At 41.8% G+C, this 18,914-nt stretch overlaps 1 protein-coding gene across 4 annotated transcripts in view; it reads left to right on the forward strand.

Moving 5' to 3' along the window:
* Window positions 1-6,302: 6,302 nt before the first annotated feature.
* PLA2R1 (phospholipase A2 receptor 1) overlaps window positions 6,303-18,914 on the forward strand; it is a 171,970-nt gene continuing 159,358 nt past the window's right edge. For 3 of the 4 annotated variants that reach the window (XM_073647079.1, XM_073647076.1, XM_073647078.1), the window contains exons 1-3: window positions 6,303-6,746; window positions 9,292-9,456; window positions 12,839-12,952. In XM_073647079.1, coding sequence (XP_073503180.1) covers window positions 6,638-6,746; window positions 9,292-9,456; window positions 12,839-12,952 — 388 coding nt within the window. In that variant the 5' untranslated portion in view covers window positions 6,303-6,637. The remainder of the gene's footprint in view (window positions 6,747-9,291; window positions 9,457-12,838; window positions 12,953-18,914) is intronic. The other variant, XM_073647077.1, reaches the window with a different exon arrangement.

The following is an 18,914-nucleotide window of genomic DNA, read 5'->3' on the forward strand; positions in this document are numbered from 1 at the left end:
TAGGAGGGTGCACTTCAGGACTCTCCCCAGTGAGCGGGTAGTAGGCCTCATGGTCCATTTCTTCCTCTCTCTAAAGTTTCTGTTCAGCCTGGAACTAGGCCTAGCTTCTATGCTGTTTCACTCTCTCACCTGTCTGCTTGGTAATAGAACTTTTCTCCGGCTACCACTAACCCTGGACGCTGGAGCCTTCGTGGTTCCTAGTTCTGTAAAATGAGGTTGACCAGGGATCTGGAATCCTCCTGGTATCTCGGTTGTCCCTACTGGGTGTAGAGGACCCTGTAGGCGCGAACCCGGTGTCCGGCTTGTGTCCTGGGGTGAGCTTTAGATGCTCCTCTGCCCCCTTAACTCCTCTCTCCTCTCTCCTTGCCTCAGCCACACTCCAGGCCGTCAGCACAGCAGCAGACGTGCTGCTCCTTCACTAATCTACAGTGTCAGCACACTCTCTCTCTACCTAACTCCACCCTCCAGTATATATATCCCTAACAGGGCTCCCTCTGGTGGTATGAGGTGGAAGGGTGGATGTGTCTGTTATGTAATGAGGTCCTATTGTGGAGAAGTCCGTCCATGCACCCTTTTTGGTCCTGTGGTACCTGTAGGTAGCAGGGTGCCACATTCACACATAGCGTTTTTTGCTGCATTTTTCGAATCCAAATTTTCAGCTGCGTTTTACAGTACCAGCAGTCTATGAGATTTCAGAAATCTCATGCGCACAGCTTGTTTTTTTTCCTGACTGTTTTGTCAAAGAGCAGCATTTTTTGCAAAATTCAGCATGTCACTTCTTTCAGCGTTTTTGCAGCGTTTTTCACCCATTGAAAGCAATGAGTAGTGCAAAAAAAACGCAGCAAGAAATGCAGCTATCAGATTTTGCTGCATTTTTTGTGCTAAAACCTGAGCAAGTTGAATCAGGTTATTTTTTATGCATTAAACTTTATCAGCATGCACAAGAGACAAATGTACACTGATGCAGCAAAAAAAGAATCAAAACCTGTTTTTTTGACGCTGTTTTTATAATACCAAGAGAGCAGGTTTTGCCTGCCGAAAAAAAACGCTGCAGAAGCGTAAAAGACAAATAGAAAACATTAAACTGACATGTGAATAGAGCCTAAAAAACTCAATATAAATTCTCAAATACTCACCTCTCCCCATTCCCGCTGCTCCGGTCTATTCTCTTCAGCGTCTTCTGTCTGTCTGACATCTCAGGCAGAGAGCATGATGATGTCACTACAGCGCGCCCTCTGCGCTGAGCAGTCACAGTGCAGAGAGTCAGCAGACGCTCAGGAGATGGGAGCAGCGGCCAGCGGGGCACGAGGAGAGGTGAGTATTTAATTTTTTTTTATGTATGGAGCATTACGTTATATGGGGGCCATTATGTACTGTATGGAGTAATATATGGGGCCCATTATATACTATATGGAGCATTATATGGGGCCATTATACTGTGCGGAGCAATATATGGGGCCCATAATATACTGTATGAAGCAATATATGGGGCCATTATACTGTGTGGAGCATTATATGGGGCCATTATACTGTTTGGAGCAATATATGGGGCTCATAATATACTGTATGGAGCAATATATGAGGCCATAATACTGTGTGAAGCATTATATGGGGCCATTATATACTGTTTGGAGCTATATATGGGGCCATTATTTACTGTATGGAGCAATATATGGGGCCATTATATACTGTATATAGCAATATATGGGGCCATTATATACTGTATGGAGCAATATATGGGGCCCATAATATACTGTATGAAGCAATATATGGGGCCATTATACTGTGTGGAGCATTATATGGGGCCATTATACTGTTTGGAGCAATATATGGGGCTGATAATATACTGTATGGAGCAATATATGAGGCCATTATACTGTGTGAAGCATTATATGGGGCCATTATATACTGTTTGCAGCTATATATGGGGCCATTATTTACTGTATGGAGCAATATATGGGGCCATTATATACTGTATGGAGCAATATATGGGGCCATTATATACTGTATGGAGCAATATATGGGGCCATTATATACTGTATGGAGCAATATATTGGGCCAATTACTGTATATCCTGTGTGGAACATTATATGGGGCCATTATTCTGTATGGAGCAATATATGGGCGCATTATATAGGGCCATTATACTGTGTGGAGCAATATATGGGGCCATTATACACTGCATGGAGCATTATATAGGGCCATTATACTGGAGGACTATTATTATGGATGACTTAGTGGGGCCAATAATACTGTATGGCGGACTATACTGTCCGGTCTGCACTGTGCGCTGTGAGGATTCGCCGGTTTCTGAGCTATTGCGGAATTTACTATAGATATCGCTCATGTAATGTAAGAAGTGAAATCTTTGGCATTGTACTATATATATATATTTCTTATCTGTGCATCATGAATCGTGATGTGTGTTAAAGGGCCCACTGAGACTCTTTCACCCGGGACCCACAAAAACCTGGAGCCGGCCCTGTGTATATTTTATATACAGTGCCTACAAGTAGTATTCAACCCCCTGCAGATTTAGCTGGTTGACACATGCGGAATTAACTTGCCATTGTGACATTTGTACTGTAGATCAGCCTGGAAGTGGGAAATGCACTGCAGCAAATTTTGTTTTTGCTTTTTTTTTTTTTTTTTTTTAAAACGTTAAAAGTTAATTCAGAGTGTCATTTATTATTCAACCCCTCAAACCACAAGAATTCTGCTTGGTCCCCCTAAAGTATTAAGAAGTAGTTCAGGCACCAAGAATAATGAGCTTCACATGTGTGGATTAAAGATCTCTTTTGCCAGCCTTTTCTGACTATTTAAGACCCTCCCCAAACTTGTGAACAGCACTCAGACATGGTCAACATGGGAAAGACAAAGTAGCATTCCAAGGCCATCAGAGACAAGATCGTGGAGGGTCACAAGGCTGGCAAGGGGTACAAAACCCTTTCCAAGGAGTTGGGCCTACCTGTCTCCACTGTTGGGAGCATCATCCGTAAGTGGAAGGCTTATGGAACTACTGTTAGCCTTCCACGGCCTGGACAGCCTTTGAAAGTGTCCTCCCGTGCCGAGGCCAGGCTTGTCCGAAGAGTCAAGGCTAACCCAAGGACAACAAGGAAGGAGCTCCGGGAAGATCTCATGGCAGTGGGGACATTGGTTTCAGTCAATACCATAAGTAACGTACTCCACCGCAATGGTCTCCGTTCCAGACGAGCCCGTAAGGTACATTTACTTTCAAAGCGTCATGTCAAGGCTCGTCTACAGTTTGCTCATGATCACTTGGAGGACTCTGAGACAGACTGGTTCAAGGTTCTATGGTCTGATGAGACCAAGATCGAGATCTTTGGTGCCAACCACACACGTGACGTTTGGAGACTGGATGGCACTGCATACGACCCCAAGAATACCATCCCTACAGTCAAGCATGGTGGTGGCAGCATCATGCTGTGGGGCTGTTTCTCTGCCAAGGGGCCTGGCCATCTGGTCCGCATCCATGGGAAGATGGATAGCACGGCCTACCTGGAGATTTTGGCCAAGAACCTCCGCTCCTCCATCAAGGATCTTAAGATGGGTCGTAATTTCATCTTCCAACAAGACAACGACCCAAAGCACACAGCCAAGAAAACCAAGGCCTGGTTCAAGAGGGAAAAAGTCAAGGTGTTGGAGTGGCCTAGTCAGTCTCCTGACCTTAACCCAATTGAAAACTTGTGGAAGGAGCTCAAGAATAAAGTCCACATGAGACACCCAAAGAACCTAGCTAACTTGGAGAAGATCTGCATGGAGGAGTGGGCCAAGATAACTCCACAGACCTGTGCCGGCCTGATCAGGTCTTATAAAAGACGATTATTAGCTGTAATTGTAAACAAGGGTTATTCCACAAAATATTAAACATAGGGGTTGAATAATAATTGACCCACACTTTTATGTTTAAAAATTAATAAAATTCAACTGAGCAACATAACTTTTTGGTTTGTAAGATTTATGCTTCTGTTCATAAAACCTTCTCTCGTTTGCAGTTTGAAGGCTCTAACTTATTTGCATCTTATCAAACCAGCTAAATCTGCAGGGGGTTGAATACTACTTGTAGGCACTGTATATAGTACATGTAACAACAAGAAACCATTTAATATATCTTATAAGTAGAGATGAACTTCCCCGGGAAAGAGAGAGAGAGGTCTGGCTACAGATTTATCTATCTATCTACAGTATCTGTAGAATCTATCCATCCACTTGATAGAAATACACAAAATTGAACCAGCACTGTGAAGATTGAACATGGGTGCAGCCTCCAGATTTCAGTCTCCAAATCTCCAGACAATAATTCAAAACAATTAGCATCGCTGTTGGAGTAAATAAATTCTTTATCTTTTGGAGTGCAGCCGACCTTGTTATTTTGGGTTACAATATCCATCCATCTACAGTATCTATCTATTTATATATCTATATAAAAATACAATAGAACAGCACCAACATATTAATATACTTCGGGTGCAAATCCTCCTTGGACGAAAACCCAATTGTACCGATAATAAACGTCGCCACATGGGCTAATAGAAGTCCACCTTTTTGCATAGTCAGTTGGAGTGCTGCCTCCTTTTCTTTTTTTTCTATTTATCTACTATCTATCTAAGTATCGATCAATCAATTCATTCATCTATCCATCATGAAATCTTTGTAGAAGTAAAGTGGCCAAAAGTTTTAAGACTGACACAATTTTTATTTATTTTATTTTTTTTCACAAAGTTTGCTGTTTCACTTTTTCTAGGGGCAATTTGCATTAACTGTAGTTTGTTATGAAAGGTAAATATGAATTGCAAAAAATTGCAAAGTCATTCCTTGCCATGACAATTAACATAATTGCAAAAACATCATTCAAAGAGATTGGTTCAATAGCTGTGAATGAGACTTCAGGATACTCAAGAAGGTCCAGCAAGTGCCAGGACGATCTCTTATAGAGGATTCAGATCCGGGATCAGTTTAACACACTTGTGTAGAGCTTGCTCTGGAATGGCAGCAGGCAGCTGTCAATCATCTGCACGCAGTGAGGCGAAGGCTTTTGGAGGATGGCCCCTTGTGTCAAGAGCGGAAAAAAATCCACTTTTCTCCAAAGAAAAATATCAAGGATGGACTGACATTCTGCAAGAAGTGCAGGGATTGGACTGCTGAGGAATGGGGTAAAGCTATTTTCAATGATGAAGACTGTTTGAGACATCTGGAAGAATGACTGTCTACAGCAAAACATCCTGAGACCATTTATGTGTGGTGGCTTCTCATCAATGGAGGGGGCTCACTCATAAGTAAGCCTAAGAACCCTGCCATGAATAAAGAATAGAATCTAAACATCCTCCAACAGCAACTTCTCCCAATGATCCAGGAGCAATTTGGTGAAGAACAATGTTTTTTCCACCATGATGAAGACTATGACACAAGGCAAAAGTGATAACTAAGTGGTTCAGTGAACAAAACGTTGACATTTTTAGTCAATGGAAACTCCCCAGATCTCAATCCTATTAAGAACCTGTGGATAATCCTCAAAAGCAGGTGGACAAATGATAATAAAGAAGTTGTGAAAAACTCCAAGCATTGATTAGGAAAGAATGGGTGGTCACTGGTCATTAGTCAGGATTTGGCCCAGAAGCAGCATGCTCTAGAAATCTAAACTTAAAGGGGTTGTCCACTACTTTTTCATTGATGACCTATCCGTTGGATAGGTCATCAATGTCTGATCAGCCGGGGTCCGACACCCGGCACCCTCGCCGATCAGATGTTGTCAGCGTTGGTGGCGGTCTCCAGCCGACACTGCTCAATTGCGAAGCTTCTCTTGATTTGCTCTGCTCTGATTTGCTCTGCTCTGCTATTGATTAGAATAGGAGGCGGATGTGCAGTACCCTGCCACGGCCACTACCAGAGGATGGAGCAGCTGTGCAATCGAGCAGTTCCAACCAGCGACCATCAACACTGATAACAGCTGATCGGCGGAGGTGCCTGGTGTCGGACCTCGACCGATCAGACATTGAAAAAGACAGTGAAAAAGTAGTGGTCAACCTCTTTAATGTATCTGTCAATAAAAGTTTAAAAACTTATGAAAAGTTGATAATTGTACTTCAGTAACCATAGAAACAGCCGACTTAAAGATCTAAAAAGACTAAAGCAGCAAACTTTGTGAAAAACAAATTTTGGCCACAATTGTACATACAGAATATATTGCAGGCATTATACTTTTTGCTGCAAGAGGGCGCCAAAGCTCATGAAACGTGAGTCACTTTTTCAGTCTCCTCAATGTCAATTCGGCTCATAACAGGAGGAGGGGGATACACAGTGTCACTGAAATAACAAACGTTTCAATCAGGAGACTAGAATATAGTATTGACAACCCCTGCATGATTTGCGATTTCAGTCATATTGGTTGTCACTGTGCTTTCATAAAGATAGATATACCCAAAATGTGATCAGTCAGATATACAGTAAGTACATAGGAGTCTTAAGTAAACCAGCTCCTACTGCTCCTATAACTCAGCCCACATCCTCCACCATCCCTCACCTCCCCGGCCATCGGTGGGAAAGCAGCTGCATTTATTATAAAGTTTTGGATTGCATATGTTCTTCTAATTTTGTACCCGATTTGCAACTTTAAGAAATGCTAAGAGCTCCGTCGTCATCGATGTCTGCCCTACGGCACCATATCACTGGATTACTATGTGGGATCCTGGTGTCTTATATTTCTGCACAACTCCCTGGGGAAATACGTGAGTGTAACTTTTACAGAAGTTCATGTGTGACTATACACAGAATAACTCTCACCCCTGCTATATTATTAATACAATGTGAATATTGTAACTTTTTGCTCCGTAGCTTTTTAATACTAATATAACAGAAAAGAATTATTGTTACTATTGTTACAACTACTACAGTAACACTGGGAACCTTTCCTGGGACTTTCTGCTTGCAAACTAGAGTCACTCTGCTACTTTTCCTTTTTTTTGTGATCCCGCATAACATCACCAAATATTGCCCTCCGGACAGTTTGCCACCACCTAATAACAGCCCTGCCATGAAAGACAGACACGGGGCAGGTTTACAGATATGTAATTGCACCAAAATATGTCGTAAAATGTGCAAAAAATTGATGCATTTTGCCCCATAATGTTGCATCAAGTTTTAGACCTATTTATTATGTGTTTACACCTCAATAAAAAAAATAAATGTGACTTAATGGGGAACTGGTGTAGGATCAAATGCAAAAGTGTTTGCCGAATATTAGACAGGATTGATAAATCTGCCCCACTATATGCAAGTGATTATTTTCCTGTGCAGACTTGTCAGGTATCATTTGTGAGCTATACTTTATTTGCATCGATATTACATCATATAAATGTATATGGCAATGCGGGAGATCCGAGTCTTTGCATTCCAGCTTCTATTCTGGCAGCATCTGGAGCTGCTGGTGAACTGTTCTATACGGAGCAGACGTTACTTCTTTCCAATGGGGCATTTCAGAACCCCATTCCCAGTTTGATGGGGGTACCAGCAGTCGGACCCCCACTGATCTGCAAGTTGTCTTTTACCCTTGCTGAATAACCCTTTGAGTTTTGTTATCTCACCACATTTTGCTACTATACGCTTTCCAATGACTGGTGGTAAATATCAATATTATTCATATTGTGAAAGAATTTAGGCTGGGGTTACAAGACAACACATGCCGCACAACAGCGATTGTAAGACAAGTCACCCAACCAAAAACATTTGTGCAACTTGCTGTCATGCGACTATATTAGAGCTGCAATTTTGCTGTAAGAAAAATGTCCAAATCGTAGACAAGTTGCATACAATTTGCAGTCAAATAAAACTTACATTGAAGTCTATATAAAGTGTGTCACGTGCGCTTTTCAACTAGCGACAAAAAAAATCAAACATATTTGGAAACAGTCGCAGTAGGTTACGACACCATAGGAAATCATTAGATGTGCTGTTGCAATGTCGTGCCGCAAGTCACCGTGCAGCCGTAGCCTAAATGAGATCGAAATTCGGCTTAATTTGCACAAGAAAACCACCAGTTTACATGCCATGTGTCACGGGGATACCACAACAGAGAGGAGTCAGAAGACTGCGGGGTCTGGTTTCACGCACTCCTGCACTCTTTAGAAGAACTTCACCATCTTATTCAGCATTGCAGGCTTTTTCCTTGCTAGCAGTGCAAGGGTTAATCTGTTCAGTTGAAGTTCCTCAAGCTTTCCTACCTGGATTGTCTCAGCTGTTCAGTGTTTGCCACTCCCCTCTGCTATATATGCTCGCCTCTGGCACTTAGGGATAGCCAGTATTAGTTCTTACTGCCTGGTTTTGAAGTTGGAGGTGTTGTTGGTGGTTGGAGTTGGCGTTTGGAGATTGTTCAGGAAACTGTTGCTTAGAGTTTTGTCTTTTGTCTGCACATCCTCATCCTTTCCTATTTGGTTTCTCCTTCCTTTAACTCCTCTGTGTCCCACTCTGTTGCTTGGTGCGTGTGTGTATTTTGTATGGTTGGTATTTTCATTTATCCTTGTCCGTCTTCCCTTGTTTGTCTGGTTAGTGCGTTCCTATACACTTCACCTTCCAATACCCTGGGTGGGTGAGATGACAGATCAGGGTAGAAATAAGAGCATAGCAAGGCGCGAGAAACAGGCGTCGACACCTTCAGGAGTAATCTGGGAGACAGGGATAGACTAGGGCACCCCTAGTTCTAGGGACCTGGTTAGTTCCCAAAGTCCCAACGCCAACGTGACACCTTGGGTCAGATTTATTATGCACCTCCCTAGAAAGTGTCCTGAAATACGGGGGTGACTGAGTGAAAAAGCGACAAGACTAAAAATGTGACAAGATATTGGTGCAACATATCAGTCTCATGTAAACCAACCAAGAGATGGCTTAAGAAAAAGTATCTAGGAAGATTTGACATAATTATCACACTTAAATAAATTTGGTGTCTGTCTGGTTTAATTGAAAATCTGCAATTTTGAGTTTTTCTAGTTAGTTGATAAATTACAAGAACCAAGGGTGCAGGTGTAAGGGGTTCAGGGGTAGCAGTCACGCCTAGGCTCTGGAGTATGAAGGAACCCAGAGGCCTTTTTTCCTATAAGAAGACACTAGTATTACAAATGACACATGATAGATGCAACACTGTAACGTTGCATTGGAGCTTTTGCATGGGTGCTCACAAGCTTTAGGCTTCAGCATGCCTTTATAACTATGGTTCTTGCAAATACTGCACATTTTTTTCCAGAATCATAAAAACATCTTGTTTACATAATTTGCTCCTAGGTGAACGCTGTGATCTTTTATGGGAGGAAAACAATGCCACACACATTTGTTATCAGTTCAACTTACGATCCATTCTCTCATGGAAAGCAGCTCGGGCGTCTTGTCAGGCTCAAGGGGGCGATTTGCTAAGTATCATGAACATGGCTGAGCAGAACTATATTTCCGGTAAGTGTCCGATAGTGTAATGATTGGTGCAATCCAACGCTATGTGACTTACTGGAAACAAGGGAATAATACAATAACTATAGTCAGTGAACACAATGTTAATCTCAGCGTACATTGGTAACCTCAATGTTTCTGATAGAAATGTATAATATAGGAAATACCTAATTCTGTTTAATTAGTCATGTGTCACGATGCAACATTTCCAGCACCCATTTAATCAATCCAATATCACAGTTGCAGAAATGGTAAAATATACCATGGCAATAACGTCCGCGAGCTGCAACAATGTAGAAACCTTAAAGAGAATCTGTCATGTCCCCAAACGCTATAAACCTGCATATATGGGGTTAGTCTGCAGGCTAATGGTGTTACAATGCTGTCCAACCATCTTACTGAAAGAGCAGCTACTGGGAGAAAAGGAAGTTTATTCCTCCCGGCAGCCGACTTTCAGTCATAGAGGTGTATCACGATCAGATACAGTCAATGCTCAGTACACAGGGAGCAGCAGCTGTCCGAGCAGCAGCTGTCCGCACGCCCCCGTACTTTGATTGACAGTTCGCTCTTCACAGGTGTGCTGCAGCTGCCATTCACTGTACTGAGCGTTCACTGTATCCGATCCGGTCACACCTCTATGACTGAAAGTCGGCCACCCCGGGAGGAATAAACTTCCTTTTCTCCTGGTAGTTGTGCTTTCAGTAAGGCGGCCAGCCAGCATTGTAATGATATTAACCTGCAGATTAATCCTAAAATAGCGTTTGGGGACAAGATAGGTTCCTTTTAATTTAACAGAGAACAGAAGTAGCTTTGACAATCCAAAGTTTCAAAACCCATATAAACATTGTATATACAGTCATATGAAAAAGTTTGGGCACCCCTATTAATCTTAAGCTTAATGTTTTATAAAAATTGGTGTTTTTGCAACAGCCATTTCAGTTTGATATATGTAATAACTGTTGGACACAGTAATGTTTCTGCCTTGAAATGAGGTTTATTGTACTAACAGAAAATGTGCAATCTGCATTCAAACAAAATTTGACAGGTGCATAAGTATGGGCACCTCACCAGAAAAGTGACATTAATATTTAGTAGATCCTCCTTTTGCAAAAATAACAGCCTCTAGTCGCTTCCTGTAGCTTTTAATGAGTTCCTGGATCCTGGATGAAGGTATTTTTGACCATTCCTCTTTACAAAACAATTCCAGTTCAGTTAAGTTTGATGGTCGCCGAGCATGGACAGCCCTCTTCAAATGATCCCACAGATGTTCAATGATATTCAGGTCTGGGGACTGGGATGGCCATTCCAGAACATTGTAATTGCTCCTCTGCATGAATGCCTGAGTAGATTTGGAGCGGTGTTTTGGATCATTGTCTTGCTGAAAGATCCATCCACTGCGTAACTTCAACTTTATCACTGATTCTTGAACACTATTGCCAAGAATCTGCTGATACTGAGTGGAATCCATGCGTCCCTCAACTTTAACAAGATTCCCAGTGCCGGCATTGACCACACAGCCCCAAAGCATGATGGAACCTCCACCAAATTTTACTGTGGGTAGCAAGTGTTTTTCTTGGAATGCTGTGTTTTTTTGCCACCATGCATAACGCCTTTTTGTATGACCAAACAACTCAATCTTGGTTTCATCAGTCCACAGGACCTTCTTCCAAAAAGAAATAGGCTTCTTCAAATGTGCTTTTGCATACCTCAGCCGACTCTGTTTGTGCGTACTTGCAGAAACTGCTTCTTTCGCATCACTCTCCCATACAGCTTCTCCTTGTGCAAAGTGCGTTGTATAGTTGACCGATGCACAGTGACACCATCTGCAGCAAGTTGATGCTGCAGCTCTCTGGAAGTGGTCTGAGGATTGTCCTTGACTGATCTCACCATTCTTCTTCTCTGCCTTTCTGATGTTTTTCTTGTCCTGACACTTCTGGCCTTAACAAGAACTGTCCCTATGTTCTTCCATTTCCTTACTATGTTCCTCACAGTGGAAACTGACAGGTTAAATCTCTGAGACAGCTTTTTGTATCCTTCCCCTGAACAACTATGTTGAATAATCTTTGTTTTCAGATCATTTGACAGTTGTTTTGAGGAGCCCATGATGCCACTCTTCAGAGGAGATTCAAACAGGAGAACAACTTGCAAGTGGCCACTTTAAGTAGCTTTTGTCATGATTGCATACACCTGGCTATAAAGTTCAAAGCTCAATGAGGTTACAAAACCAAAAAAAGTGCTTTAGTAAGTCAGTAAAAAGTAGGCAGGAGTATTTAAAACAAGAAAATGATAAGGGTGCCCATACTTATGCACCAGTCAAATTTTGTTTGAATGCAGATTGCACATTTTCTGTTAGCACAATAAACCTCATTTCAAGGCAGAAACATTACTGTGTCCAACAGTTATTACATATATCAAACTGAAATAGCTGTTGCAAAAACACCAATTTTTATAAAACATTAAGCTTAAGATTAATAGGGGTGCCCAAACTTTTTCATATGACTGTATGTAAAATTTTTTCGATTTATAGCTGGGATGTTCCTATAAACCAGTTGTCCTTTTGGAATAACTTTTATAAGACTTAATTGGAGCTTATAGATGATATAAAACGGGGTCACATTAGAGTCCTTCTTCTATGTTAGCAAGAAGATAGAGTCATTGTCCTTGCAGAATCTCAAAGTTGCCAAAAGTCCAGAATTTTTAGAAACAATCCCAACAAAGTTGGCCATGAAAAATGACATGGTCTCCCAAACTCCATCCAGAAGTGGTCTTTCTCCCTTGGTTTAGGCATCTAGGGGATATGCCTTAAACATCCACAATTTTCCAATACTGATGTCAGTAAGTATAGAGTCTACGTGTCTTATATTTCACAGATTCCCATTGATTTGAGTGGTCAGCTTCTATTACCTAGAAGTGTTGTCCTATTGGAAACTCCTTTCTAACAAACAGGTCCCCATGACTGACACCCCTTGCAATCAGATGTTAATATTAGGGAAATGCAGTGTTCCCGTGGACTATCTAACTTCATTGCAAATTGTCTCTTCAGAGAGGAAGAGGACTAGAACTCTAGCGCCACCTATAAGAAGTATTAATCCCAAAAGTCAATATCGACTCTCTAACGAGCCTTGTCAAATGACTTATGATAATAGCCAAAACCAAAATCTTAATTTGCAAACACTGTGTTTCGGGGTACGACCCCTCGTCAGTGCAAAGTGTGAGATATGGTTTGGCTGGGTGAGAGGCGTCAGACCGGTGTCCAAGGGGTAGCATTTCTCCTTGCGGAGAGTGACTAACTTCATTGAGCATTTCTGAATATCTAAAGCAATATTTTGGGGCCAACAAAAAAAAAATAAATTAATCAACTGTTGTTTCTTCTACATGGGCAATGCAGATAGATTAAAGACTGCCGACACCATGTTATGGATTGGCCTTAACCAACTGGATGGAATATTTGGATGGCAGTGGTCAGATGGAACAGCCTTGGCATTTGTCAACTGGAAAACAAGTATGTTTCATAGTATATAGAATGATATGTAATAAATAGGTGATATATATGGAGGATACGGCTCCTGTTATATAATAAGGCAAATATTTCTTGTGTCAATTATTTATCATTATCATACAATGTTCATTACAACATCTACAAGTTTTAAAATAAAGGGATGGTGCTCCCATTCTTAGCTAACCATTAGCAACAGACCGATCATTTTATTTGTGAAGCTTGGAGCCCAACAGTATATTCAAGGACACCTTACCTTATAATATATATGGGTATTGATGCATTGGAACATAGTTGAAGAAAACTATAACATAAAGGAGTTTTCCAGACTTACTATATTGATGTATAAACCAACAACGAAGTTCCACATAGGGGGATAACAATGATACACTTTAGCTAGACAGGACCATACAAGTAGATCGCATTGTAACATTTACATGTAAGACAAAGTGCTAGATGTGCGTCCCTGCACCCCAATGCGCGTTTCACCTTCTCTTCATCAGGGAGTGCCCCCCTGATCACCCATTGTCTCCCTGATGAAGAAAGGGTGAAACGCGAGTTGGGGCGCGGGGATGCACATCTAGCACTTTGTCTTACATGTGTTACTCTGCGATCTACTACTATGATCCTGTCTAGCTAAGGTGTATCATTGTTATCCCCCTATGTGAAACTTTGTTGTTGGTTTATTGTTTGAATATTGTTTCTACTGACCGGAGCTACGCTGTTCATCTCTGCTTACTGTTCACTTGGCCACCACCAGAGCTGCAACATCTGATGAGTGTGGTTGTCGGATGTTAGACTACTTCCTATTTGATATGAATGGCAGGAGATCAACATAGTAAGCCTGAAAAACTCTTGATATCATGATGCAGTAAAAGCTTTCAATGGCTTGTGCAGCGCAAGTTAAGGATTTCCTGCATTATGCTAAATTGCTGCTTTGTGGTATGTGATGTGAGTCAAGTTAACATTTTCTACATCTGTACATAAGTATTAAAAAACAAAAATATAGGGTAAGTGTCACAGGTTTACCGCAACACAGAGGAGTCAGAAGACAGCAGTGTCTGAGTTCACATACTCCTGCATTGAGCAGAAGCACTTCTCCCTTTTATTAAATGATACTAGTTTCTTTCAGCAGCGCAGGAGTTAAACTACTCAGCTTTGAGTCTCTGTAGCTTCATTCTGGAAGTTCTCAGCTGTGCAGTATCAGCCACTCCCCTCTCCTATATAGTCTATGCTCTGGTAATCTGGATTGCCAGTGTTAAGTCTTGTACAGCCTGGTGAGAAGTGGAGTGGAGGATTCGGTGATCGGTAGACGCGTTTAAGGAAAGTTGTTCTGTGACTGTTGCTTGGTGTTTTGGTTGTGTTCCTAGTCCTATCCTCTTCTATTTTTGTTTCCTTCCTCATCCCTTCGGTGTTTCCCTCTGTTGTCTGTGAGTGCATATTTTATATGTTTGGATCCAGTTGGATGAACACGTAAGTGGGCTGCGCTGCTGAAGTAAATCAATTCTTCAGAGATGATGATGCTGAAAAGGCTTTTTATTAACAACGCATTTCAACGCCGTACCGGTGTCTTTTTCATGTAAAAAAAACAAATGACACATTGAAATGCATTGTTAATAAAAAGCCTTTTCAGCATCATCATCTCTGAAGAATTGATTTACTTCAGCAGCGCAGCCCACTTACGTGTTCATCCAACTGGATCCAATATTTCCTGGAGGATTTATCTTCCGGGCACGGGGCAGCAGCAGCTGTTTTTCTTCATGCCTTCATAGGAGTTGTGCCTGTCACAACTCCATCAGGTGAGTGTAACCAGCACTCTCCTACTCTCCCTCCATAGGGTATCACTCTATTGTGCACTCTGTTCCCCACATTTAGATCTACATATTTTTTATGTTTGGTATTTTCATTTGTTCCTGTACATCCTTCCGTGTTTGTCTGGTTGGTGTTTTTACATAGACTATTCCTCCCCACTTGCCTGGGTGGGGGAGGGGACAGATAACGGCTGATTCAGGAGAGCAGCAAGGTATGTGGCCCCAGCATCTTCACCATAAGAAGTAATATGGGGAGCAGGGATAGCTAGAGCACCCCTAGCGTTAGGGACAGGGAAGTAGCCCCTGGTCCCGGGTTGTCAGACAACAACATTGTGACAAAAAGCCAAAGGTTGATGACATTTGATGAAATTAAAGTGAACCTGTCACATAGTTATTCTCTTTTTGGTGCTATAGAAAGTGTAGAAAAAATTGAACCATGTGTCCATCAGACAGCACCCTTGCATTTCGGTTTGGCTTGTTGTGGCAGCCATGAGTCACAAAACTGAGAACCAATGTATACAACTAGCTGAGTGCTATATAATATAAAGAAATTCAGAGGAGACAGATTATTGATTTTTAAACCTATTTTTAATAAATACATTCTCTACCTCTATCTAAAGCCATTGATCCAGAAGAAGGCAAAAAACCTGGACACTTTTGGCGAATTTTTGCCATTTTCCTTCTTGACTCCGAGAAAAGGCGATCAGTTCAAGAACCCTGGACCAAGACCATACAACAACTAACTAACTGATTATATATATATATATATACAGTACAGACCAAAAGTTTGAACACACCTTCTCATTTAAAGATTTTTCTGTCTTTTCATGACTATGAAAATTGTACATTCACACTGAAGGCATCAAAACTATGAATTAACACATGTGGAACTATATACTTAACAATAAAGTGTGAACCAACTGAAAATATGTCTTATATTCTAGGTTCTTCAAATTAGCCACCTTTTGCTTTGATGACTGCTTTGCACACTCTTGGCATTCTCTTGATGAGCTTCAAGAGGTAGTCACCGGAAATGGTCTTCCAACAATCTTGAAGGAGTTCCCAGAGATGCTTAGCACATGTTGGTCCTTTTGTCTTCACTCTGCGGTCCAGCTCACCCCAAACCATCTCGATTGGGTTCAGGTCTGGTGACTGTGGAGGCCCGGTCATCTGGCGTAGCACCCCATCACTCTCCTTCTTGCTCACATAGCCCTTACACAGCCTGGAGGTGTGTTTGGGGTCATTGTCCTGTTGAAAAATAAATGATGGTCCAACTAAACGCAAACCGGATGGAATAGCATGCCGCTGCAAGATGCTGTGGTAGCCATGCTGGTTCAGTATGCCTTCAATTTTGAATAAATCCTCAACAGTGTCACCAGCAAAGCACCCCCACACCATCACACCTCCTCCTCCATGCTTCACGGTGGGAACCAGGCATGTAGAGTCCATCCGTTCACCTTTTCTGCGTCACACAAAAAACCAAAGATCTCCAATTTGGACCCATCAGACCAAAGCACAGATTTCCACTGGTCTAATGTCCATTCCTTGTGTTCTTTAGCCCAAACAAGTCTCTTCTGCTTGTTGCCTGTCCTTAGCAGTGGTTTCCTAGCAGCTATTTTACCATGAAGCCCTGCTGCACAAAGTCTCCTCTTAACAGTTGTTGAAGAGATGTGTCTGCTGCTAGAACTCTGTGTGGCATTGACCTGGTCTCTAATCTGAGCTGCTGTTAACCTGCGATTTCTGAGGCTGGTGACTCGGATAAACTTATCCTCAGAAGCAGAGGTGACTCTTGGTCTTCCTTTCCTGGGGCGGTCCTCATGTGAGCCAGTTTCTTTGTAGCGCTTGATGGTTTTTGCAACTGCACTTGGGGACACTTTCAAAGTTTTCCCAATTTTTCGCACTGACTGACCTTCATTTCTTAAAGTAATGATGGCCACTCGTTTTTCTTTACTTAGCTGCTTTTTTCTTGCCATAATACAAATTATAACAGTCTATTCAGTAGGACTATGAGCTGTTTATCCACCTGACTTCTGCACAACACAACTGATGGTCCCAACCCCATTTATAAGGCAAGAAATCCTACTTATTAAACCTGACAGGGCACACCTGTGAAGTGAAAACCATTTCCGGTGACTACCTCTTGAAGTTCATCAAGAGAATGCCAAGAGTGTGCAAAGCAGTCATCAAAGCAAAAGGTGGCTACTTTGAAGAACCTAGAATATAAGACATATTTTCAGTTGTTTCACACTTTTTTGTTAAGTATATAATTCCACATGTGTTAATTCATAGTTTTAATGCCTTCAGTGTGAATGTACAATTTTCATAGTCATGAAAATACAGAAATATCTTTAAATGAGAAGGTGTGTCCAAACTTTTGGTCTGTACTGTATATATATATATATATATATATATATATATATATATATATATATATATATATAGCAATGACATTCAGTATGGTCACTGCTACAGTGGGGAAAAAAAGTATTTAGTCAGCCACCAATTGTGCAAGTTCTCCCACTTAAAAAGATGAGAGAGGCCTGTAATTGACATCATAGGTAGACCTCAACTATGAGAGACAAAATGAGAAAACAGATCCTGAAAATTACTGTTGCTGGTATGTTAGCCCATTCTTCCATGCAGATCTCCTCTAGAGCAGTGATGTTTTGGGGCTGTCGCTGGGCAACAGCGACTTTCAACTCCCTCCAAAGGTTTTCTATAGGGTTTAGATCTGGAGACTTGCTAGGCCACTCCAGGACCTTGAAATGCTTCTTACGAAGCCACTCTTTCATTGCCCTGGCATTGTGCTTGGGGTCATTGTCATGCTGAAAGACCCAGCCACGTTTCATCTTCAATGCCCATGCTGATGGATGGAGGTTTGCACTCAAGATCTCATGATACATGACCCCATTCATTCTTTCATGTACACAGATCAGTCGTCCAGGTCCCTTAGCAGAGAAACTGCCCCAAAGCATGATGTTGCCACCCCCATGCTTCACAGTAGGTATGGTGTTCTTTGGATGCAACTCAGCATTCTTTCTCCTCCAAACATGCTGAGTTGTGTTTCTACCAAACAGTTCTACCTTGGTTTCATCTGACCATATGACATTCTCCCAATACTTTTCTGGGTCATCCAAATGCTCTCTAGCAAACTTCATACGGGCCCGGACATGTAATGGCTTAAGCAGGGGGACACGTCTAGCACTGCAGGATCTGAGTTCCTGGTGGCGTAGTGTGTTACTGAGGGAAGCCTGTATAAAGTTGGTCCCAGCTCTCTGCAGGTCATTCACTAGGTCCCCCCGTGTGGTTCTGGGATTTTTGCTCACCGTTCTTGAAATAATTTTGACCCCACGGAGTGAGATCTTGTGTGGAGCCCCAGATCGAGGAAAATTATCAGTGGTCTTGTATGTCTTCCATTTTCTAATTATTACTCCCACAGCTGATTCCTTCACACCAAGCTGCTTGCCTATTGCAGATTCAGTCTTCACAGCCTGTTGCAGGGCTACAATGTTGTTTCTGGTGTCCTTCGACAGCTCTTTGGTCTTCACCATAGTGGAGTTTGGAGTGTGACTGTTTGCGATTGCGGACAGGTGTCTTTTATACTGATAACAAGTTCAAACAGGTGCCAGTACTACAGGTAATGAGTGGAGGACAGAGGAGCCTCTTAAAGAAGAAGTTACAGGTCTGTGAGAGCCGGAATTCTTGCTTGTCTGTAATTGACCAAATACTTATTTTCCACCAAAATTTGAAAAAAAATTCTTTCCAAATCAGACAATGTGATTTTCAGAATTTGTTTTCTCATTTTGTCTCTCATAGTTGAGCTCTAGCTATGATGTCAATTACAGGCCTCTCTCATCTTTTTAAGTGGGAGAACTTGCACAATTGGTGACTGACAAAATACTTTTTTCCCAACTGTATCTTGATTCCAGATCTTCTTTACTATGTCCTGGTAGCACGCCGCGCCTCTCCTTCACCGATGGGTCTCTGGAGCGCATAGCGCAACTACATTCATCTCCACGGGAAAAAGAGAGAACAATTTGTGAGAACATATAATGTGTAACAATTCCCCATATCCTACTTTTATAGATTATAATTACATAGTACCAGCACGCCTTCCAACATTCCAAAATTTAATTGCTCTCAGTGATTAAAAATGT

This window comes from Phyllobates terribilis, unplaced genomic scaffold (assembly GCF_046119375.1).
Source record: "Phyllobates terribilis strain yellow unplaced genomic scaffold, ASM4611937v1 Scaffold_9__5_contigs__length_417890890, whole genome shotgun sequence".
NCBI lineage: Eukaryota > Metazoa > Chordata > Amphibia > Anura > Dendrobatidae > Phyllobates > Phyllobates terribilis.